The sequence below is a fragment of the Polyodon spathula genome, chromosome 18 (assembly GCF_017654505.1).
Source record: "Polyodon spathula isolate WHYD16114869_AA chromosome 18, ASM1765450v1, whole genome shotgun sequence".
NCBI lineage: Eukaryota > Metazoa > Chordata > Actinopteri > Acipenseriformes > Polyodontidae > Polyodon > Polyodon spathula.
In genome coordinates this window covers 27103094-27128105 of record NC_054551.1, presented here as the reverse complement: position 1 = coordinate 27128105, position 25012 = coordinate 27103094, and the positions used below count along the sequence as shown (strand labels likewise).

Here is a 25012-nt window from a genome sequence, read left to right as displayed (position 1 = left end):
ACTTTGTACCATATTCAAGAATTTTCCACTTACATAAAATCCTGACCCAGATATGTATTTTTCGAAAACAATGGATCATTTACAACCAGAACTAAAAAACAAGACAATTTATGCAATACATTTGGTACTGTAGTTGTTTAAATTGCTATTTTCTTTCTAAAGATGGTAAGCATTTATGTTTTTTTCTCTTTTGTAGCTCACCAAAACACAATCTTATATACAATAACACATTAGAACCCGAGTAAATGCACAGAATTGTAAATGTTTACTAGCACGCTGAGTGATTTATAAAAAAGGGCTTTAAAAAATGTGATCGTTAGATGGATGTTTTAATAATATTTTGTATTGGTCTTATTTATTTGAATTCTGGTTAGGTAGAACTACTTTGCAAAATGTAATAATAAAAATAATAAAATGGGTTAAATAATGATTTTGGACACCACTGTTTTGGATCGCACATATATTTAATAAAAATAAATATATAGAAAAAAAAGATGTTGGTGTTTTAAATGCCATGAAGACAAAATCTTAAAGTATAATATACTTGGAATCCATGAATCAGAGTTCATGTTTTGTGTGACATTATATTATTAAGAATACCGTTGCTTTGATCTGACACCAGATTTGCATCATTTTATGTGCACGTGCAAATCAACAGGGAATTGTCAAATTGTATCAATCTTTCCAATGAGAACAAGATTATTTTTTTCTGTCACACAAAAATGAAAGCTTCTCATTCATTTGCGATATGTTGTAAAATTAATGAAAAAAAGAGCGACTGGTGTAGAATCAATCTTAAATTAACATTCTTTCAGCATGCCTTAAATTATTAATGTCATAATGCAGCATTATGATTTGTGTAAATATTATTAAGTAAATTATGCTACATTTACATTTAGTTATTATTTTTTTTGCGTCTTGGCAAATAATCACACCATCCCATTAGTGTAACAATTTAAATTTTAAACAACAATGAAATACCAATATGTTCCTAGAGTTAGTTGTAGATTTGCCTACAAAACATGACATGGCAATGGCTTTATAACAAAACTAGGAAAATGAGCATTGGCAATAGATTTCAGACCCTTTAGTCCTCACTTGTAACTCACTGCAGACAATGCTGTGCTTGCAGACATGCGATAAAAACAGTGTTGTTAAAACCAGGGCCATAAAGGAAATGGCCATAAAATGCCTGCCAGCATTTTCTAATTTCATATCTGTACAAAGTTGTTAATTAGAAATACAGTTTCTCAAACTTCTATTTTTTTTTAATAATGCTGTATTTGATTGTTGAAATTTATTCACCTTAAAACCCATTATTTTCAATCTTAATGCGTTGTCAAATGATCAGATAATATATTTACCATATTGGTAAATATTTTAAAATGACACATTGAAATTGAAAATGAGTCAGCATGGATTTCAAATGTATAATGTTCAGATTTGATGTATACAGTATAATCAATATTCCCGTAGATAATAAAGGTTTTTTTTTTCAACAAAAAAAAGTAAAAAAAAATGTTTATTGTATCTACATTTAGTTTTTCCCAGAAAAAAAAAAAATTAAAGATATAGTTATGAATTTCAAATATCTTGAAGAGTCATGTGACTGTTGTGTCAACTGTCATTGCTGTTGTGCAGAAACCATTTAAGCAAAGGAATGAAACTGGGAAAGTGGAGGCACTTCCTTGTGTGCAGGAAAATACAATTCAGCACACAGAATCTACAATGAATGAATGACAATGAATTATGATGACTGCAATTGCAGATGATTTCTGAACTGTGAGGGCACTCAGGGCCCGATGACTGTGGAGGGCGCTCAGGGCCCGAGTGAAAGATAAATTTGGCCGGAGGTCTCGTCCGCGGGTGCCCCACGGCTACCTGCGCGAGGCCAGCTGAAAAAACATGAACAGTTACATGCATCCCAGTGCCGCAGATAGGAAGTGGCTACGGGCCACCTCCCCCCAAAAAGATGATGCCGCCAAACCGTGAATGAATAATAATAAATAATGAACGTACTCCTCGGAGGAGCCCTGCCACCTATCCACCAAATATTGAATTTATGTAAATGAAATGTATGGAAATCAGCAGCTGAGAAACGACCTGTCCCCCTGATCATGACTGCGGCAGGGGAGTGAGCCCAGCCTCTCCAATCTGACCTCTCACCCCATAGAACTAAATATGAACCGCTCAATACTCAGGTAAGGAAAAACTCCCTACTTACATACTTTTTATTTTTTAGGGGGAAACCTCAGGAAATCCGTGGCTGAGGGCAGCCCTTCCTCCAGGCTCTAAGCGGTCAACTCCTGTTTCGGCTTCCCAGCGCTTGACTGAGCAGCCGAAACAAAAAAAAGCGACAAGAAAGAATACCACACAGAGCTTTTATTCGCTTGCTGATGACGTATTGGTTAGGGCGGATTCTCCTTTGCAGAAAAGCAACCAAGTTTACAAGGACTTACTGCAGGCCGCAGAGCAGGGTAACATCTATACAAATTCAGTGTTTTCATAGTGAAAAATTAATATTTTCTTTTATAACTAAGAAAAAAATATATAATTTTACAAAAATTGATCCAGACCTTAATAATGCCACTCTTGTACTTAATGTTAATAAATGGGTCAAATCCCATGTGGGGAAAACAGTGGGAGGAATAATATAGAGTTTAAGTGGGACAGTATTTAGATCCACCAATTTGGTTTGTTTCTCATTAAATACTTTTCTCATTAAAAAAAAAAAAAAAAAAAAAACGGAGTGAATTATATCCACTATATCTAATTAAGACCTACTAATAGTATTTTAATGGTTTGTCATTTGGAGCACTCATTAAAATGAGGACATGAGCTATTAAGGGAGGTACAGTATCAGTAAACAGATACAGTTACTTTTTCATTAACTGTATGCTTGGGCTTCCATTGTGTTTGACACAGTTGCAAAAAGACAAAGACAAAGACAAAGTGAAATTGGACAGAACTGTATGTCTAGGACCACAGATGGAAAACATTATTGGACCAAACAAATAATATTTAATGGTATAGGAACTATTGTTTCAAATATGACCATGCCTTATGTATATACATGTATATACCAGTGATATATTTCAGAGGTATAATGTCAATGTATTCTAGGACAGTAATATTTGTTACAGCCTGAGTTTAACGGCACCTGGTCATTTTGGTGAAATATACCAAGGCATACATTAACTAGCTCTGCCTTGTACTCTATCCATCCCAATACCAGTCATTCACTGCTGTTGTCATGGTGTGATTCGCTATGCAAAGTGAACAAAAAATGCAAGGCATAAGCTTTAAAATGACAGTCATGTTTACTAGGATTTTGCTCCTCTGCAAAGTTTGCAGAAGAAAAAAAAAGACAAAACTGTAAATACAAAAAAAAAAAAAAAAAAAACACCCTACAACAAAACCATGAATGTGTTAAATTACCACTAACTTCTTTACTTATAGTTACATCAAATGGTGCAGACTTTTCACTGGAGCAAAAGCTTAGAAAAATTGGCCCAAATGGATAATTCATTATTAAGGCAATTTCCCATTGTCTTCAGTGAGGTGAGATTAACAGGTGCCGGCAGAAAAAAGCTGATCTGTTGAAAAATTTAAAAAAGCAATGGCAGATAACTTGTCACACAGATCTGGAAGAATAAGCAGTGCCTATTATTATTATTATTATTATTATTATTATTATTATTATTATTATTATTATTATTAGAATGATAATGAAACTGACCTATGCAAACATTTTCATCGTCCAGCTCTGCTGAGGCATTTCTGTAGTAGCCAAGCCGGCATAACTGACAGTGCTGCCCTCTAGTGTTGTGTTTACAGCTGACGCAAATGACTGTGTTTAGCAGCTCGATGTAACTGCACCGGTTGGAGTGGCCGAAGCATTCGCAGTCTTGCAAAGAAGAATAGAAATGTATACAAAAGTGTATACAGCAGCAGACAGAGAGCAGGTCACATGCTTGAGTAAGATGGCGAATGGGCAGAGAGCAATGACTACATAGCAGCACACACACACAGCTGGTTTTCATGTACGTTCACCTCTTATTATGGGCTGCATGTTGTTAGAAAGCATTAGTTTCAGGCACATGAAACAAGGGATGTGCAACCAGAACACAACAACAACATCAACAGCACAGGAATTTACATGAAACTCTAATAAATGGAGAAATTGAAATAGGCATGAATATACTTTGCAATTTGGAACTGTATTTGCAAGACTGTTTTTTAGGGGTTTCTTAAATCAAAAGTTTAAGGGAATGAAAAAGGAGCTTTCAGATAGCAGCTTTTCTTTATTTTATTCCGAACCAGGAAGGCACTGTACTGGACAATGGTATTTGCCATGAACTGATAATTAAAATGACACTCTGGGATGCATAACATTGTGCCAGAACTGTAAATATTTCTTCCATACACACTCATACACACACAAACACACACACACACACACACACACACACACACAATATAATATATACACAATGTGCATGACATATCTAAAAGTGTCTTTAGTTTTATACAGAAGTTTGAAGTTATGCATAGAGGTAAGCACATATAGTTCAGCTGTTCATTTACACAATCGAAACTTAAGACACTTTCAGAGGTTGTACTACAAATCGAATAACTATATTGTTGCACTACAAATATTGCTTTACAGATTGTATTATAATCCATTACAAAGCTATTGAACTCTAGAATATCCTAAAAAACTGCTTTTAATTTTCAGTTTACTATTATTTTGTGCTTACTACCATCCTACATATTTCCAGTTAGTATTATATTAAGTGCATCTATAAAATATACTGAAATTCAGATATAACAGTGAAAGCATCCATTTAAAAGAAAATGTATAACTACAATAGACGGTCTTACAAGTTATTTTATGATAGCAACTGATTTATCACAAGCAGTATTTTACTACCCCCCCCCCCCCCCCCCAGCCTCTAATGCAGCATTTTTCTATCAGAAATAGTCTTTATACACAGATGTTGAAAGCTGAAGAGTTAATAAAGTAAATCAAGTACTGAAGAAGGCACGGGTTGAAACATTTGTCTATTTGTCTAATTCTTTTTAAGCGTTTTGAATTTGTAGATCATTATTGTTGACATTGATATTTAAAAACAGTTATTTCAAATAAGGCCAATCTTGTAGATATAATGACTTCCCCTTTAAGGCCTACCTATATTTAAAATGTGATTTTACTTAGTGCTGGGTTAATATTGTAATCCAATGCTTTTCTTAGAGGAAAAGTCAAAATCCAAATTGCATGCAAATCACTGTTTACAATGTATGTTATTAATCCTACTCCTTTACAAAAGTAACCTACAACGATCATGGAGCAAAAAACATTTAGGTGTGAAAGCAGAATTACATTGTGCAGGAGTAGCAGCAAAAAAAAAAAAAAAAAAAGTGATTGAAACTATTGCTTACTTTTCTCTCTCATTGGGTTCACAATAATATCCAAATGGCAAATGTATTTTATTTTAAATATGCACAATTCAATTTGATTTCCCTAATGTATAAATAACATTTATTTTTTAATTGTATTTGCTCAGCATAGAAACAAAATGGAAAGCTGGGTTCTGTCACATACCTGCAAAATATTCCCTATTATATTTTCTATATATGCTTTGATGTAATGCACACGTAAACTAGGTATACTATTTTAAGCCTTTAGTAATTAATGGTTCTATAAGAATCAAGCTGTTATTTTGTAGTACTATTGTATAATAGAGTGTTGAAAAGAAAAAATTACCCCTTCCCATACAGTAACATACAGTTTAAAAAAGAATGATCAATATCTTTGTAATGTGACTATAACGTTATATACTGTACAAGCATACTATATATTAGTCTAAAAAGGGGTTAGACTGGTTGCATGACGAGTAAGTACCACATACACTTCACGAGTATTCTAGATTCATACAGTGTGCAAGTTCTGACAACACAAACTAACACGGGGCAGGGGCACTGTATGAATCTCAGAATTCCTACCTCTCTTGCTGTTTGCAACTTGAACAGAGGGGGCAGTTGCCAAAGCAATTTGTGGAGCAACTGGATAAGTTTGGAAAAAAAAAAAAAAAAAAAAAAAAAAAAAAAAAAAAAGATCATGTGTACATTAAACAGAGAAAAGAAGGGCAAAAACCCCCCCAAAAAACCTAAAAACAACTCATTACTACCGGTGAATACAAGCAGTAAGTAGTGTATTAGGTTATTTTTTTCCAGGTTAAAAAAAAAAAAATAAATACTGCCTTAAACTTCGAACATATGTCATGCTGATCAGAGAAACGTTTGTTAAAATAACATTTCCTGTGAACTACATGCTGAGTAATATAATTTATGTAGGCGTTTTCTCAAACTCGGGAGTGGTACAGTATCTAACTAAACAGGATACACTATCTAGCTCATAATCCTTCAGTTGCTTCAACTGCATATGGTATTGTGAAAACAATGCTATTTATAAATGTGATAATTAAGGTTACATTTTACTGCCACCTTTTTGGCTGGGAATGGATTTTTAGACACAGCGGCAATAAAACATTTCAAATATCTGTGGAAAAGTTAGAATAATTCTTTTTCAAATAGCAGGATTAATAATGTGTTACTATGTATGCTAGGAAGTCCACATACACCTGTGATACAGTGTAGGACTTTTTGAGACCATGTTTCAGATCTCAGTATAAAAATTAACGATTTCACCTGTAACAAATAGTTTCAAATATTTAAATATGTTCAATACTTGTGCCTTTTCTATTGGAGGCAGCACATCTGCATTTTTCAAACAACTGCTATAAAAACACACATACAGTTTACCTTTACCAGACTCTTTACCTACAGGTCATTTTGAAGAGATGTGAACCCATTAAATGCTATTGTAAAGGCCATTTAAACAGAAATAGACATGGGTTTCCACACTGTATATATGTATATAATATTCTTAGGCATTACCAGAGAGTATGGACTAGTCAGTAATCCGGTCCAGGTATGTGGATGGTATCATTGCCATTATATGTAACTGATGGAACAGATGTCATGTTATTATTATTATTATTATTATTATTATTATTATTATTATTATTATTATTATTATTATTCAATAATATTTGGGTTTTTTTATACACCTCAACAAATTACTTTTTTTTTTTTTTTTAATAACATGTACTGGTATTATGATGTTAGACTTCACTCACAAATAATATTTGTATATACAGTATGCTCATATATTAATAACACTTGATGTGCCACTGCAACTTTAAGTACTGTATTCTGTCTGTTCTTAGGTCAGGCACAGCACAGACAGTCTGTTCTTTAAAGCTGCTCTGTTGCCAATGCACCTGTGGCTATATGACCTAGTAGAACCCTTTTCATCTAAACTAAAACCTGGGAAGAATTTCAGCCAGCATTTTAAAATTCTCAGTGCAGGCTCACTTTGATGGTCTGTGACAATAAAGACCAGTTGCAAAATGTTTGCAAAGTACAGCGACACCAGGGATTAGGTAGAGGTTGTACCTACAGCCTTTTTAGTTGAGGGAAATAATAATTGCATACTCCAGTTCTAACTTAAAAGAAGCATAATCTAAAGCAACAGAAATATGTGGAAAATTTTTGTCAAATAGAGTTGGTTTCCATAGGGAAATTTCCTAACTGCGGAATTCTATTAGTCATTCTTGGGAAGTCAACATATTTTATGTAGAGATGTGCAAAACATGTATTATGATGGCTTACATATGCCTTATATAGCAATGTAATATGAATTTACTGCATCACCAAGTGTTTATTTTTTCCTGCTAATGTAAGTAACTGTAAAATATATTACAGTTACAATGCATGTAAGTAAACTACATAACTGTGGTGTTGGGAATTTCTAAAAAGGAACCTCACTTCAGCAGGAGTATTTGTTTTTGCAGAAATCCTACCTTGCTTTCGGTTGTTAGCAACTTCTAGAGATGAAACACTCGGCCATACTGCATGCATCAGGAGAAATCAGGAGTTATTAATTGCACCTACTACATAACACTTTGTTACCTGTACAAAAGTGGACACAGACAACTACAGACATCAGTCACTTAATTTACCCATAAAGCACAACATATGACTGCCAAGGCTGACGAAGACAAGCAATTGATGCATCCTAAAAGAAATCGAACAGAATTTGGAATATTGTATGTAATTGTGCAGTTTAAAAATAAAATCAGCTGCATTAAAATAATATAGAATCTGTCCTATGAGATAGGTACTAGTTGCACAATTAGTTGTTACCTTATCGTTTAAATCTAGTATTTTTACTTTGTCAAAAGACTCTTCTCAAAGTTTTTTTTTTTTTTTTTTTTAATTCCAAATTGTTTTGAAATATTGCAGTTTCTGGTTTGATAATCTTATTGGGTGTATTTTTCATCATGGAAAAAAAAAGCATACTAATGAAAATTTGGAGTAAAGCGTTTTGAGAATCTAGCATAAAGGATACAAAAACAAAATATTCAAATTGATTTAAAAAAAAGAAGATTGTAAACAGGTTATTTTTGGGCTTAACAATGCTTTTCAACATATTATTTTAATAGCACTATAAAATATGTTAAAGATCTTAATTATGATTATGTCTTTTAATTGAGTGTATGTTCAAAATAGTCTATCGTGTATGCACATATAATGTATAACCTCATAATTACATACAATTATTTATTTCCTTATGTGGAAATAACAGTGCTGAAGAGCTGATAATGGAGTATTCTCAATGTCATGTGAAGCAGAGACAGCAATAAAGCCTGCTAATGTGCATTACCTTCCAGAAATGGCTCATTTTATGTTGTATCCTCTTTAATTTTTCTTTAAAACATTATTGGCTTCTGACCCTGTGGTCGCTTCACTCCAGGGTTAGATTTTTCTATCTGTCTGACTGCATATCTCCAGGTTATATTTATTTACAGTACACTGCTGTGCAAAAGTCTTAGACATGTTTTATTTTTCTACTCTGATGCATTATGAGCATCAACAATTTACTCAAAGCCTCCACTAGTGTTTTCTACTATTATAACCACCTTGACTTTCATAAAGAAGGAAAATTATTGAGTGAAATAGCTTGCATCGCTCAATTTCCAAGGTGTGGTATCTGAAGTATAAATCAACAAGTACAGAGAAACATCATCTGTAATTGACAAACCCAGAACTGGAAGACCCAAAAATCTGTCTAACAAGGATGAGCAATACTTGAAGATAATATAGAAAGAAGAAAAGTGTTGAATTGACAACAAAACTGGCAGAAGGCACAAGTGTAGTTGTCCATCCACCAACAGTCCAAAGCACCTTTGACCATTGTTCCATAGTCCAATATCTGTGTTCTTGTGCATATTTTAGCCTTTTAGTCTTGTTCCCCTTTCTTAACAGAAGTATTCTTACTGCAACACATCCTTTAAGCACTGATTTCAAGAGTGACCATACTGGTGGTCTGATGGACAACATCACCTGTGCCTTCTGCCAGTTCTGTTGTCAATTCAATGCTTGTCTTCTTTCTATTCCTTAAGGATATTGTAGCAATCTAGGTTAATGCAGGTAGACAAATCACACAGGGTGAGGCAATCCACACACAGGTGGAGGGCGGGCGCGAACCCGTTGATTACACCACACCATACCACACCTTGAAAACCGAGAGATGCATGCTAATATGCTCAATGTTTTTCCTTCTTTATGCAAGTCAAAGTTGATATAATTGTAGAAAACACTAGTGGAGGCTTTGAGTAAATTGTTGATGCTCATAATTCATCAGAGTAGAACAATGCAACAGGAGACAGCTATAGGAGACAACCCAAACAAACTCAAAAGGGTAATACACTAGGCTCTGTTTGAATTCTTGTAACTCTAGCTGAAGTCTAAGGAATTTTACATGCCTGTGTCTGCGTTAAATAGAATTATCTGAAAGAACCCTCACCCTCTGCTCTTTATACCAACAATTATTATCCTGTACTAAACCTCCATTTATTTGTTTTATAGCGTTAACAATAATAATTTAACTTTGGGAGTCATTAATTGAAAACACTCGACTAAGTGTATGCTTCTTGGTCCTTAGTTCAAGCTCAAAAAATGTATCCTGCTTACTGCCAGCACCATGTAACATTAATCATAAGGCTGTTGACAGCATTAATGGGAATCTCAGGTTTTAGGGAAAAAAATTAAATTGAGGTGAATAGAAAGGACACATTTTTTAAAATATAAATACATCAAGATGTATTTTGTTCATAAGCCTCCAACTTATATGGTGTCACACATTTACAATGGCTTTTTGAAATTGTACTACATTTAATGCAATCAAATTTCTTGTCACGCATTTTCAGGCAGGACTTAAATGTTAAATGGGTAACAATATAACGCTATTGCTATTGTCACCAGTCTGTCCTGTTGAGATGACGGGCACCTTTTAGAAAATACGCTGCATTGAAAATGGACAGCATTCCAGTGAGGTGATTCATAAAGTGGATTTAGCTGTTATTTGTTTTTTCCAACCCCTTTAGTTGAGGTTGCTATAGAGGCTGGAAGAGATTTAATGATAGCGGCTTAGAAAAGTCCTTAAAAACAAACATATTTAGGTCAAAGATTCCAATGCCATCTGGCATCATCAACCACTTGTCAACAATGCGTACTTTTCGCTCTCCTCAGATACTATACATTCCTTTGAGTTTCCCGAATTCAAAAGCAAACATTTACCAATAGAAAGAAATGCCAAATGTGGTGGATGATGTTTGAATAATGTGAAAAGCATGCAGTACAATTGCAATACAGTTCATGCACATAACAAAAAAACAATGACAACAACCAGCATAGGTTTTTAAAGCTCCACTTAACCCATTATCCATTTCTGTGGTAATTTCACTTGTTTTGAGATCTCCCCCATAAATTTTTTTTTTGGATTTAAATTATTATTTTTTTTTTTTGAATTGCTAAAACAAATATGTATTCTCAGAAAACAAAAGCCTGTCATTTCTTTAACTTTAACTTTAGGCTTTAAATGCAAGGCTTTAAATGCACTGAGACTTATGCCATACTTGCGTGGCTCATCTTCTAATCAGTCATTCAGCTTTTGTAACTCTACACACGACACTGCTCCAGGGAATACTGGCTGGAAAAGACAATGCCTTGATTTACTGAACTATTTTATATTACCAAGACCTTTCTGGCATCATACTGCCAGACAATCCTAGTTTTGTTATTAAAAAAAATGATTTTGTTTTCAATGCAGTTTTAAAAATTTACCAAACCCCCAAACTAAATAATCAGCAAGTTTTGCACTGCCAGAATATGTGTTCTTTCCAAATATAATTATTACTATTCATTTTAATAAAAAGCCTCTGTCTGAGACGCATTGCTGTTCCCTGCAATAACAGGAAATAATGCTAATCAAATTATGTACAGTTATCATTAAGTATGCTTGTAATTCAATTTCATATAACTGCTTAATGTACTATAATGTATCTATGGACGAAATGGAACAAACACAGAAATTAATATTGGGCTGCAATTGGACTTCATACACTAAAGGGCAAAGCAAAGCTTGTACTCGTGGATTTTTACTTACTAACTGGACCAGGGTTATTGGGAATACCTAGAATAAAAAATAAAATATAGTTTAATGAAACAGTTATGCAGTATGATAAATATGATACCATGTAGTGACATTGCAACCTTTTAGCATTAGTTTTTTCCTGCAAAATTTACCTGTACAATTTACTGTAAAAAGAACAATAGCAATAAGGATCTAGGTTATTATGTAGTAGTGAAGTAATGCTCGCTCTCCATTCTTCATAGCATATTTAAAACCTCATTTTTGTAAGGCTGTCTAAAACTCTTGATTATTAATATCTTGTCAGGGTCCTTCTTCTACTTTAGCCCATTATTACCTTTAAGAAATGACTACTGCTAAGTGACAGCTGCCAGCTGAGCCAAGAACAAAGTAAGGGATGTACAAAACTAATTAATATGGTGGCTAAAATTATGTATCTGTAACCTTTAAGGTGCTGTATTTGCCCTTGATTTTAATTAGAAATGTGTTTTGCACTATATTTGACCCCTGGACTTCCAGCGATTTCTGAGAGCTGTCAGTCTAACCCAACATATAAAAATGAAATATGCGTTCACAGTCACATTGATGGCACCATTTTTTTTTTTTTTCACAGATTAATCACAATTTGCATATGGTAGGTTAACAATGTTTTAAAAACAATATTGGTGTGCAGTTAGGAAACACTGCAGGGGGAACACATTGGAGTCTATAGAAAAGTGTATATACAGTATGTGCATTTTCTAAACAGAGCACTTTAGCTGGAACTCTACCAACATCTGTGTGATGTCTGCATCAGACGAGTAACTAGGCAGCTGCGTTCTTGGCTTCAAGGATTTGTGATTATTTTCTTTCCTCCCTGAAGGGCACTCATTAACAGCATCAGAGAGGAATGCACCCCCTGCTATGTGCAATCGATATCCCAAGAATCAGCCCATCTCTCTTTCTGATCCAGACAGGCATAGTCATGGTCCAAATTTATGACCTTCTTTAAAATAAAGCAGGTCACAACACGAGGACACTTGTGTGCTGAGTCAAGATGTTGGCTAAAATAATAATACAAATAAAATGCAAAAATAAAAAGTGTAGTCAACAAGACTGGGAATTCAAGTTATTCTAGTTTTAAATGCTGTATGCGTTTCAGATTTTGAATAATCTCAATGTCTTTGTTTCTTTTTATATCCATTCAGGTTTCAAATTCACCAGATGAAGATGATAGTGGGAATAGCAAGGCCAATTTTCAACTGCAGCAATTCCTAGATAAAGGTCCTTGAACATTAAACTGAATGATGAGTGATAGTGTTTGTTCAGTGTGTTGCTAAACAAAGTTAATTGTAAGTGCACGTTTAAAACTGTTGCCATACACACCTCTAGTTACTCACTAATGTATGGTTATTCATTATTTTATCAAGGAAAATGTCTAATTGTTCAATTTACTTTACCTTCCCTGGATGATTTGAATCACTTGTGTGAAGCACAGTAATCAGATATACTGACAGAATACTGAAATTGTCATGCAAGTGTTTTTTTTTTTTTTTTTTTGGGGGGGGGGGGGGTGGGGGGTGGGGGGGGGGGGTGGGTGTGGACATTTAGTCTATTCCTTATATCTGTACCGCAGTCTATTAGGCTGTATGCATAAAGAAAAGTGAAAACACAGGATTGCAACTCTCCAGAAAAGTAATCTATTGTTGAATATATTCCCAGTTTATACACTTATTTTATTTTATATAAACTGATCATGGTTTGGATAACTAATCACTCTTGGGTTTCCAAAACAATTTTTTTTTTGTTTTTGTTTTTTTACAGCAGATCTGTATCTATTTATGTACCAGCAGCAAACCTCTTTTATATAATGGGTTACATGCAGCTTGGGCCAGCTGTTGAAGATCATGTGCCACTTTATTAGATTCATTTTCTATCACCATCCTTTTCATTTCACCGCACCTGACAGTTAGCTTCTTACACTCAGCAATACAAATGTAATTGAACAAAAAAATATAAGACTGCATATGGTTGCTCATGTTGATCAGGCACCTCATTGATTTTTCTGCTCCAGTTCTCAGGATCTGTTAAGGTAGCACAAGTAGTTTAAATGTGATTGGAATTATTTTGTTTTGTTTTGTTTTGTATTGTATTGAGAAGGCATATGCTCTGGATAATATAGTTCACACATCTATTATATAGTCAACTAATAATTTGATATTCTCTTAAAGCTCATCTTTCTTTAAGAATCAACCCAGATAATTGAACTGGGATTTATCCTCAACATTTAAAAATTATTTCCAGTTTTAATCCCACTGGTTTGTGAAACACAAACTGTATAGCAATTATGTATCTTTTATGCCTCTTATGCCTCTTATGCTACAGTACTGACAAATTAGATTTTATTAAAGAAAAATGATTAATTACCATTAAAAAGAAAACTGGAAAAGTGTAACTATAACGTGCTGACACAGAAAAGTCCAAATTAATAAATGCAAACAAGGTTACTTACAGTATTTACAAGTAGAAAATGTAACAGCTAATTTGCCTCTCATCTTCAGGCTCTGAGTGCCTCATTACTTAAACCAGATATTTTACAATGTAATAATTCGGGCTTGCACTTTCGTTATCCAGCAGGAGCTGGAATTGAGAATTCTGGGAGGTGCTGATCATTTCAATCCAAGTCCACACTAAAAGCTACAATAACTGAAACCTGTCAAAGGTGTCAACTGCCCTAGAAACAAATGAAAAACATCTAAACAAATATCACAGTGGCTTATCAATTCAATTATTCCTTTATCAGACTGTACACACTTCAGTCATGCAAGGTGCATAATATAAACCTGTATAAAGCATTCTGTAGAAATGATGTTAGCTTATTGTATTTCCAGACCATTCCTGTACATTAAAGTTTGGTATTTTTGTCTGCTGAGAATTTATTAATGCCTGTGTAACATGTAATTATGAAATTGAATTATGATGTATCTATAGCCGGTCCTGTTCTGCTACTGAACTTCATTTCTACTGAATGTGTGTTTATCCCAGTCCACTAAATGTAAACAATAGCATTCATTCTAGCCCTGTAGAGTATTATTCAATTAACATAAGGCCTTGGCTGAAATACAATTTCTCTATAGAAGACAATTATGCCAACAAAAGTAAACCATATAACGGTATACTACTTGTGACTTCAGGTCTTGTTGGTAACATGACATTAAATGAATCCACCTAATTGAATATCCACTGCTGACACAGTTATTTAATATAATTTACTATAATATAGCTGATGGTACTTAATTATCTCTACCTGCAAAGGACGAGCAGCATAGCAACTCAAATAAAGCTACCTGGCTAAGTGATACCCTTACCTTTACAAGTCTGGTACTGTCCAAGGACCTGATAGTCATGTTTTCCTAGGCAGAAGCAATGATACTAACTTCAAACTTCCATGTATTGTAAAGAGAGGCCCATACTAAAGCAGTTATCCTACTAATGCACTAGAGGGCACTCTTGCAGAGCCACAAAGGTACCCGTTTCCAGGAGGGGTGTGAGAGTGGCGCTGTAAACTCAATACACACACCTAAGGCACAGGTAGCACTGACAAAGGACTGTTGGATTGAGTTGTAGCATGGTCATGCCCCTGGAGGGGGCTTCAGTTTCTAAAACCTGCAGGTACTGGGACAGGTGAGAATAATTGATTTGCAAGAAAGAAGCCAAATGGTGAAGTTGAAGTTGTAGTCACATTGTGGGATTTCACGGATCGGTTTAAGGAAACAATAATATTGGGGGAGTTAATATTTAGAAACTGTAAAAAACAAAGAAAGGAACAAAAAAAAAAAAAACAGGGAGGAATGGTTAATGGCAAACAAACAAAGTTGTGGCAAGCCCACAGGAAATAATATTAATAGTAATAAAATAAAAAAAAAACATAATGTTGAGAAATGGAAGGTGTAAGCACAGCGCCGGGAAGGGAAGAAAGATGCAAGTTAGTGCAGAAAATAGAAAAGCGGTAAAAATAAGCAGCAGGGGGCTTCAGTTGTGTGAAAACACTGCACAGAAAATAATTGTGAAAAAGGAGGAAGAAAAACATCTCTCGCTTCCAAGTTTATCCTCATGATTAACCACAAATGCTACCTGGCCCTTAGGCAATATATACTAAGCTCACCTGAACTCTCAATCAAATAGCTGAGTTAATTGCTGCTGCTAAGTCTGATGGTTTTTTTGGTTGTTGTTTGTTTTTTTCTTCTTCATGGGGAAGCTTCCACAGATGTTGAAGGTGAGACTTAAAATGTATTACCTTTAGTAAAATGTATTACCTTTAGTAAAATGTATTACCTTGATGCATGAAGCCCTTGTGGGGAGCTAACTGGAAGCTTATTTTAATGGCATTTAGTAGAGTAAATATAGCTATGAACTTAAAATAAATGTAATGAAAAACAGAAAAAAAAAAACAAAGCAAGAATTGGAGACCAAATGACGTGAATGAGGCTCTTTGGTTCTAGTTTTCTACTATAGATATATGTAACTTATGCTAAATTAGTCAACATGTCTTTATAGAAGTAAGTGCTGGCACCATCTAGTTTCCTTTAGTTTTTTTGAAAATATAGTTTTGTGCACTAGGTGGTGCTGATGCGTACTTTGGCTGATCTAGCCTTCATTACATATGTCTATGGTAGGCAACTGACCTTAACTTAAAAACAGCATACTAACTTTACCTGATAAAAGCAAGCTCTTGGGAGCCACAGTCTTTATTGCAGTTCAAGCACAATCTGCACAAAAAAGAGCTGCTGTATGCCAGAAAGAACTAAAATGTCTTAAATATAAAACATCTGTGAGTTTTTCTGAAAAAAAAGTTCTGGAGAAAGGACATTTGAAAATAAAAAAAACACAAACAAACAAACAGAATGAAAAGTGTGGCAAAGTCAGGTGCCTGCTGCTTCTAGACGAAAGCATATGGACAGGTTTGAAAAGGTGTATTAAGCAGTCAGTCAACACTAGAGTATGTTTTTTTTTTTTTTTTCATCAGTGTGGCTCCACAGCTCCAGATCAGATGATGAATAACAATGTCAGTGCATGGTAGGGCATTTTGGCAGCATTTGTGGTGATGAATACTAATTAAAAACTAAAATGTATGAGCTCTCGCCAGCAATAAAGGATGCAGTCTTGTTATTCCTATCAACTACCTAGTTATGATGAATGACACAACAACATGTTTTTAGGGTTGTGCAGTAAATTCAGACTTGCATCTCCATACTGACTTATATGTCAGGCTTTGGTAAGATTGTAAAATTATCATAAAAAACGAATTGATGAATTGCCTAAAACAGAGAAATACGTGTTTAATTATGCATTTCTTAATGATGTATTACGTAACAAGACAAGATCTACCTTATCCTAAAAGAAAACAAGAAAAGAAAAGAAAAACCCTGTAAGCTAATAAATCAGTCAGTATTAGTCGCACAAAATCCAATCCAGAAGGCCACTCCAAAGGTGTAGGAAAATGATTTCAAGAAGAATATTAAATCCTTGTGTTCACACCTTTGGGAATTACAGTAATATTAGTTTTGCAGCGTAAACCAACACACATATATACACACATATATTTTTAGCTTGTGCCAGACATATTGCATTTATTTCCCTACTGAAGACATTATATTAAATTGACATTGTTTGAGCGACCTTTTTACATTCTAGGCTAAGCCAATTGAATGTGCTATGCAAGAAACAATAAGAACCGCTGTTAGCGAAAGACTAGTGTATAATTACAGGTACAGTCTACTGCAGCCAATCCCCCCCACCCCCCTTTTCTTTTTTTAATTGTATTAATTTCTATATAATCATTATCTGACATTGTAATTGTATCTTGATATATCTGCTTCTGTAACAAAACATAACACAAATTGTCACAGCTATTTACCATATTGTACTTTCAGACGGACACAAACTAAATCATTCCAATGCATAATGTACAGGTAGAATAATCTTGGGATTGACCTTTATGGAACTAATACATGTTAACATTTTATACCTCTCTGGAATCTTTGATTTTGATTTTTATAATTTTGGATATACCACTGGGCAGAACAAAAAGCTTCACCAAAAACCCTGTTAATGTACTTCAATACACATTACCCTATAAGATTAGTGAAAAATACTGTATTTATTATAGCCCAGATGCTCAGTCTTGCCTACTCATTGAAACATTCTGCATTCCTAAACAAAATACTTAAACACAAATAATATGTTTGATATGAAAACCAATATGAATGTACAATAAAATAGTTGTACTGTAGCTGTTGTTCCGGAACTCAGTGGATGCATTCACTCTTGTAGTGAGAATGGAGCACATTTCCCATTTTAAAACTCACTCTTGGGCCCCTGTAACTCCTTATCCCACTGGCAGAAATTCAGTTTCCGGTTCAGATATTGGATAACAAATTTTCTAATGGAATATGTAGCAGGTGTGCTCACAGACTCTTCAATGGTGATGGATAACCTGCATATTCATATCAGATTACTAGATATATACCATAGTATTAAATGCTAATTCAATTTGTATTTTCAACTAATTTGTTTCCATACGGCTACCATATGTTTAATATCTTTCCATTGAAATTGACCCTAATTTGTTTTATAAATCACATTAGCTTTTGCTAAAATTATTTTATTTCACTTTCTTTCTGGGAGAGAACACGATGTTTGTGTCTATGTGTGTATGCAGTTATTAATCTATCATTTTTTAATTTTTTTTTTAACAAAATCTGCAATCATTTTGTTTGATTCAGCTTGATCGGCCGTGTACACGTGTGCTTGTAAATGTTCTGTTGCTAATACTATGCTGTAAATTAAATCACCTAACCTCCATCCAACCACATTTCTCAGTCTCTCATAATGTTCAGCAAAAAACAAGTAATCTCATGGAATTGTTAGCCAGAAGAAGTCTTTCTCATGTTACATGATTTTTGAAAAAAATGCTGGAATTTGTTTTTAAGCATAATACACTGTTCAGTTTGCTTGCATTGCAACTACAAATTGCCCTATAGTATACTGTTGAAGACAGAAACATAATGTATTCATCAGGAAATAGCAATGGCTTACTTCAGCATGAACAATGTGTTTGGGGGGCAAAGTACCTGTTTTCAACCATCTGGTCTATACTGTGCTGCATGTGAGAACTCCCTTGTAGCTGCACTAGATTTAGATAGGCAAATTGGCCCCCTGCCAAGACCCTGGGAGAAAACAAACTAAGACTAAGAATGAAGTGGATAGAGGTGAAGAGGCTGGTGTCAGAAATATGTACAGTAGTATGTGCATTATGTTTATTTATTCACCAATGTTATTTAACCATGATATACCCTTGAGAGTAAGTCACCTTGTTTCCCAAGAGGACCCTGATCAATTTATTATGTAAATCATTTCTTACCATGAATATTTAACTGCATTTAATCTACAACATTTTTATCAGCATTAGGAATATAGGCAGTATATAAGATATTAGAAATATATTAGGTATTAGGAATATTGCTGTATGGAAAATTTTTGGTTTTATATATTTATTTATTTATTTTAAATACCACAATGGCTAGATTACTTTCCTTCCTTTCAAATAAAACCAAGACCCATCCAATAAAAATGTGTTGATTGGACTATTGACTATCAAGTCAGTTCATCATTTTTGTACGCTACTTTGTCTTTTAAGAATAAACAGATACAGACACACAGAAGATATTTTCTCTTTTTTGTTACGATCATACCCCAATGGAAAACCTGTTCAACCCTTCCTTGTTTTCGTGTTCCCCTGTTGTCCCTGGTGGGACATTTAAACTGAATTACAAGACATAGTACCCTGCACTTTAGGTGTCACTCTTGTAAAAAGCTACTCACAGATATTCGCAGTTCCCTTTGGAATTGGCAGGTAAGAGCCAACGCTCCAAGCACGGCCCTGGTAAGTTTTCTTACATCTCCCACAGTCTGGACCTGTGGTGTTGTGCTCACACTCGCAAGACAGTTTTCCGCCATCAAAAACGCAGGTGTTCGCATGAAGGTTACACTTGCACCTGTCAAAAAGAAGAGAATGTCAACACTTGCAACTTTTTAGCTGCAAAGTTCAATTATAATAATAATAATAAAAAAAAAAAATGCGAAACACATTTTCCAGCCTAGTTTGCCCTTGATGGCTTTTTGTTTGTTTATTTTGGTTTGGCTGAAGCTCTGTATTTCTCTTTCTGATTAAAAGGACGAGTCGGTATCATATTCACAAGAGATAAACCGCTGTGTAGCTGTGAATTCCAACCTGTTCTCTCATAATCAGCTTGGCTAAAAAGCATCATGTTAATATTTGTATCTGTTGAGAAGAGCTTATCCTTCCCAGCTAAGTAAAAACAAACAAACAAACAAACATATAATGGCAAATAAAATACAGAGCTGGAAAAAAAAAACAGAAAGCTAAAAGCATTGTTTTGGCTGTCAACACTCCGTCAAGAAGTAGTCTGTAAAATCAGCAGGGATTTATTGTGGAAAAAGAAAGAGTAAACAAGTTGCAAGAGAGAGTTGAGAGAAATCAGTGGATTAGTAAGAGTTAGGAGTGTGGGTGCCTGTGTGAGACTTGACAAAGCAATGTTCCCCAGGCTGGAGGATCAATTTACTGCATTTACATGAACACTGCTGTGGTTTGAAACTCATACTGCCTTGATGTCAACGCTATATCATTCATTTATAATCTTCATTCCAAATGTCTGTGTCAGATCTCAGAAACTAAGGGAAGATTGTGACTAGCCAAAAACGGAACAGGATGCCCAAGGAAAAACAGTGGTTTATTGGCTCAGTTATAGGTACATAATATCAGAGCATACTTTTATTATGGTTAAATGGTTAATCGTTTTCTTCATTTTCAAAACCAGCCAAAAGCAGACCAACTATGGGAGCCAAACCAAGCTAACAGTACAATTTGGCAAGTTTGTCATTAATAATCCCATCCATAGTTTCTGTGGGAATGAAATGTATGGCCATTTATTTGTTGCTCTCCACTGCTAATCTCTTGTGCATTTTCTCACCCAAGATATTATGTTTTCAGTACTGGAACTGTCTGGTTTGCTAATAATAAAACAGTGACACTGATTTAGATGTACGGCAGCAGAGGTTATATTTGTGCCTCGTGACAGTGATCTGAGCCATATGTGAGGAACGGAGAAGAGTTGGCCAAGTATTGGGTGTATCAGTAATAATATACCCCTCCTGGGAATTACCTTGTATCTGCCTAGGGTTATGAAGGATTTACTGGTCTAAAACTTCCTCAGGGCAGAAAATCTCTCTCTGGACAATAGTCCTGCAGTACAGTACAAACTCGCTATAACGCCCTTTATTATAATGAACCTTCGGCTATAAGGAGCCTAGACCCTGGACCCAAATAAAAAAACAAATATAAATATAAACACACATCGTCATCATCCCTGCATGGGATGCCACCACCTTTAGGCTTTCTGTACTGCGTTTTAATTCTTTAACGAACAGGATAAAGCAAAGGCAGAATACTGCATACATGAGACGAACAGGTACAGTGCCTATATTATATATTTACTCCCTTTGACATTTTCAGTTTGTTGTGTTACAACCTGAAATCTTGATGCATTTAAATGGGATTTTTTTCTCTTTGATTTACACAACCTACTCAACACTTTGAAGAGACAAGAGAATTTTTATTGTGAAACAAGTTAATGAAAAAAAAAAACTGAAATATCTTGGTTAGATAAGTATTCACACCCTGAGTCAATACTTGGTAGAACCACCTTTTGTCAGCAATTACAGCGTGAGTCTTTTGGGGTAAGTCTCTACCAAGTTTGCACAGCTGGATCGTACAATATTCGCCCATTCTTCTTGGCAAAATTGTTCAAACTCTATCAAGTTGGATGCGGATCGTTGGTGGACAGTAATCTTCAATTCTTGCCACAGATTCTCAATCGAATTCAAGTCTGGGCTTTGAATGGGCCACTCTAGGACATTCACTTTCTTGTTGTTAAGTGACTCCAGTGTTGCTTTGGCTGTATGCTTGGGGTCATTGTAATGCTGAAACATGAATTTCCTCTCAGTCTTAGGTCTTTTGCAGACTGAAGCAGGTTTTCCTCAAGGATTTGCCTGTATTTAGCTCCATCCATTTTGTCCTCTACCCTGACAAGCTTCCCAGTCCCTGCCGATGAAAAACATCCCCATCCCCATACCACCATGCTTGTGACGTCCTGTGTTGGGTTTGTGCCACACATAACGCTTTGCATTTAGGTCAAATAGTTTAATTTTGGTTTCATCAGACCAGATAATCTTTTACCACATCTTTTCAGTCTCCCAAATTCCTTTTTGCAAATTCCAAGCTGGATTTTACATGGGCTTTTTTCAGAAAGGGCTTCCTTCTTGCCACTCTTCCATACAGGCCAGATTTGTGGAGTACCTCAGCTATTGTTGACACATGGACAGTTTCTCCCATCTCAACCATAGAAAGCCGTAGGTCTTTCAGCCTCTTGGTGGCTTCTCTGACCAACGCTCAGTTTGGGAGGATGGCTTGCTCTAAGCAGATTCTATATGGTGCCATATACCTTCCACTTCTTAATGATCGACTTGACTGTGCACCAAGGCCTTTGAACAGGTGTTATTACGTGAAGGAAAGCATGAAAATGACAGCTGAAACTGTAGATGTTATTTCATCTGGTGTTACATGGCTAGTGTTAGTTCTGTAAGGCAGTGTTTGTTTTCTTGTTTAGAGAAAAGCAGTTCTATTCCATACTTCATTGTATCATCCAGTACTATTAAACATTCAATAGTGATGATTTTAGAAACTAAATTTCAACAACAAACATTTCTACTAGAAGTCTTTTTCAATTTCTTCAGACATGGAAACATACTACCATGTAGTACAGTGGAATCAGACACGTAATGCCTTCAATTGGGAAGGTGTAATAATAGGAGAAAAGAAAATAGACTTATTAAAACCATGCAGTATCGCGTAAATGGTGGAGAAATTGTCTGAAACACAAATACAAATCTGGGGTAAAGTATCTCACCTAAAGGACTAATGCATTCCTGTTTAAAAATACACAATTTAGAAATAAATAATGCTTCCAATCAGAATGTAAAATACCCATGTTTTTTTCAGTATAATTGTATCCAAAAACACCTTGTATATTTTAATTATGATAAAGCGATTCATCTGTGCAGAAAATTGTATCATGGATGGACATGCTCCACGCCCCACTGGCTTTGCCCTTGGCACGCAGAGGATAACAAAAATAAATAATAAAAAAAAAAAAATCTGTAGGCTCTTATTCCGCTCTTATCCTCAGAGGAGATGAAGATTAAATAGAACTTCAGCTAGTAATTCCACAAAAGTCTGTTTAACAAAGCTTTTATGTCATGTTCCTCATGGGTTCTTTTGCAATAAAGACTCCTCATTAAATCACTTATTTTTATTTATTTTTTTTTGCTTCAATCGGTGATGTGTGCCACATTCAAATTCATTGTCTGTCTGCAAACTCATATATTTGTGAGTATAAATGTTTTGTTTTGTGTGATAATTTTTCTTAAGTCAGTATAGAAAGAGTCAATACAAGCCCTGCAGAGGTCATTTATACATACTTATTGAGCTCAGTGTGGCTCCTGTTTCACAGTGACTGGATGGAGGAAGATGTTGCTATAAAATGGAACAACTGCATTTCTTTTAACCTGCTGAATGGCTAAAAACCTCTGGAATGCAAATTTAAAATTACATTTAAAAGAGAAAAGCTATTTCATGACAGCGGAACTGGAACCAAATAAACAGCTATGGTAGCTCTGCTGTTGTTGGGCAGCCAGTGGCTGTTGTCTCCCATCTCTTTCCAATCAGTATGCTGATTACTGCAGTTCATCCAAACTATTCACATCCACAAGCCCCTGTCCTCTGGAACCCTATAACACAAAAAAAATATATATATGGGGGCAAGTTGATCAACAACTTCCCTACAGCGATATGTTTTTTTGGAGCGAAGTTTGCAAACTTCTACCTAACTAAATTTCCCCTTCTAATCGATGAACTCAATTTTGTTCAACTTCGCAAAATTTACAGAGAGGGCGCGTGGAGTTTCAATAATGCACTGCAGGGAAATTAGTTTGATCGACTTGCCTCCTAAGTTTATACTTGTCTTTAGCAAAAAAAACTTTCCCACCCACTCACACAGATGACTTTGAAAAAACAAAACAAAACAAAAAAAAACACTGGATATAATTTTGTTGACTGTTTTATTATGGAACCTTTCTTTCTGACAGTCCATAAGTAAAGTTATTGTTCTCCTATTGAGAATGGGTAGATTTTATATAACAAACTTCCCACGGTGTGATTTAGTTTCTTAAATAAACATATGGTAGATGTTTTTCATTTTTGTTTTTAAGCCTTCACAAATACATCTGCACAGGTCAAAACCACCTACCGTATGTCGCTTACAGAAGTTTATAGTTTATATGTAACTTTTAAATGATACATTTGTTTTTGCCCTTCTTAGCAATGCATCCAAGAATCAACAGCTGACAACGTGTCTCAAGACTAGATTTTCATTATAGGACCTGTATATTTTCCCGCTAAGCAATATGTATAAAAATGTAAAATATGACTTGTTTCAACTTATAAATACATATATCAAGTTTGCAAACTGAAATACAATTGCATGTTATGGTGAAATCTTTTAAGGTAACTTGTATGCTTTCCTAGAAACTACTGAACATAAACTGTCCCTACAGAAGTTTTTCTTAATGGATGGCAATTCCTTTTAATCATATGTACAGGTGCTGAAGTAATCAAGATAGTTACAACAAATCAGACCTAATTTCCAGTAACTACATATTGTTTATGTCACCACTAAGAGGCCTTCTACAGCTTGGTAATTGAAAATACACCAGCACTGGTTATTTATTTTCAGACTTCATCATGTTAGGCAGCATTTAAACAGAATTTTACAGTCAAATGTTAACAAAACAACAGTGCCCTGGAGGTGAGTGCAGATGATTAGTTAAATTTGTATTTAGGTAAATACCATTAAGTTTATATAGATTGTTTTAATAGTGAATACTCAACAGAGCTGCCACATCACATCTGCAATAGGGGTTACTTACAAGAGGTGCCCATGAGTCAAACACATTGCAGAGGTCTACAAATCTATTGTCTTCCAGTTCAAAGTGTCTCTAATCTGCCCTGTGTCAGTGGCAGCTCTGCTATTGAACTTCCCAGGGTGAAGTATAGTGGAGTAGTTCCTGACATTTTAAGCCTGCAATGGATGCAACTGGCAGTAATGGGGTTTTTTTTTAAGGAGGTGATAATTTCTATAAGATTAAAAGGTTCAAATTATAATAGCATCCTAGTGTGTACACATCTCACTGATGATAGTAAGAGGGCCTGCTCTCACTAGTAACCTTATCAGGATGGCAGACTGCCATGATTTACGTCTCTAATTGGATGAAGCT

The 25012-nt window shown here is 35.0% G+C and overlaps 1 protein-coding gene across 6 annotated transcripts in view; it reads right to left on the bottom strand.

Moving 5' to 3' along the window:
- ntng1a (netrin g1a) overlaps window positions 1-25012 on the bottom strand; it is a 95168-nt gene that overhangs the window by 7772 nt on the left and 62384 nt on the right. For 3 of the 6 annotated variants that reach the window (XM_041277326.1, XM_041277330.1, XM_041277324.1), the window contains exons 4-7: window positions 19424-19596; window positions 11576-11602; window positions 7929-7976; window positions 6007-6066 (exon numbers count right to left, since the gene is read on the bottom strand). In XM_041277326.1, the coding sequence (XP_041133260.1) occupies window positions 6007-6066; window positions 7929-7976; window positions 11576-11602; window positions 19424-19596 (308 nt within the window). The remainder of the gene's footprint in view (window positions 1-6006; window positions 6067-7928; window positions 7977-11575; window positions 11603-19423; window positions 19597-25012) is intronic. The other 3 variants (XM_041277327.1, XM_041277328.1, XM_041277329.1) reach the window with 3 other exon arrangements.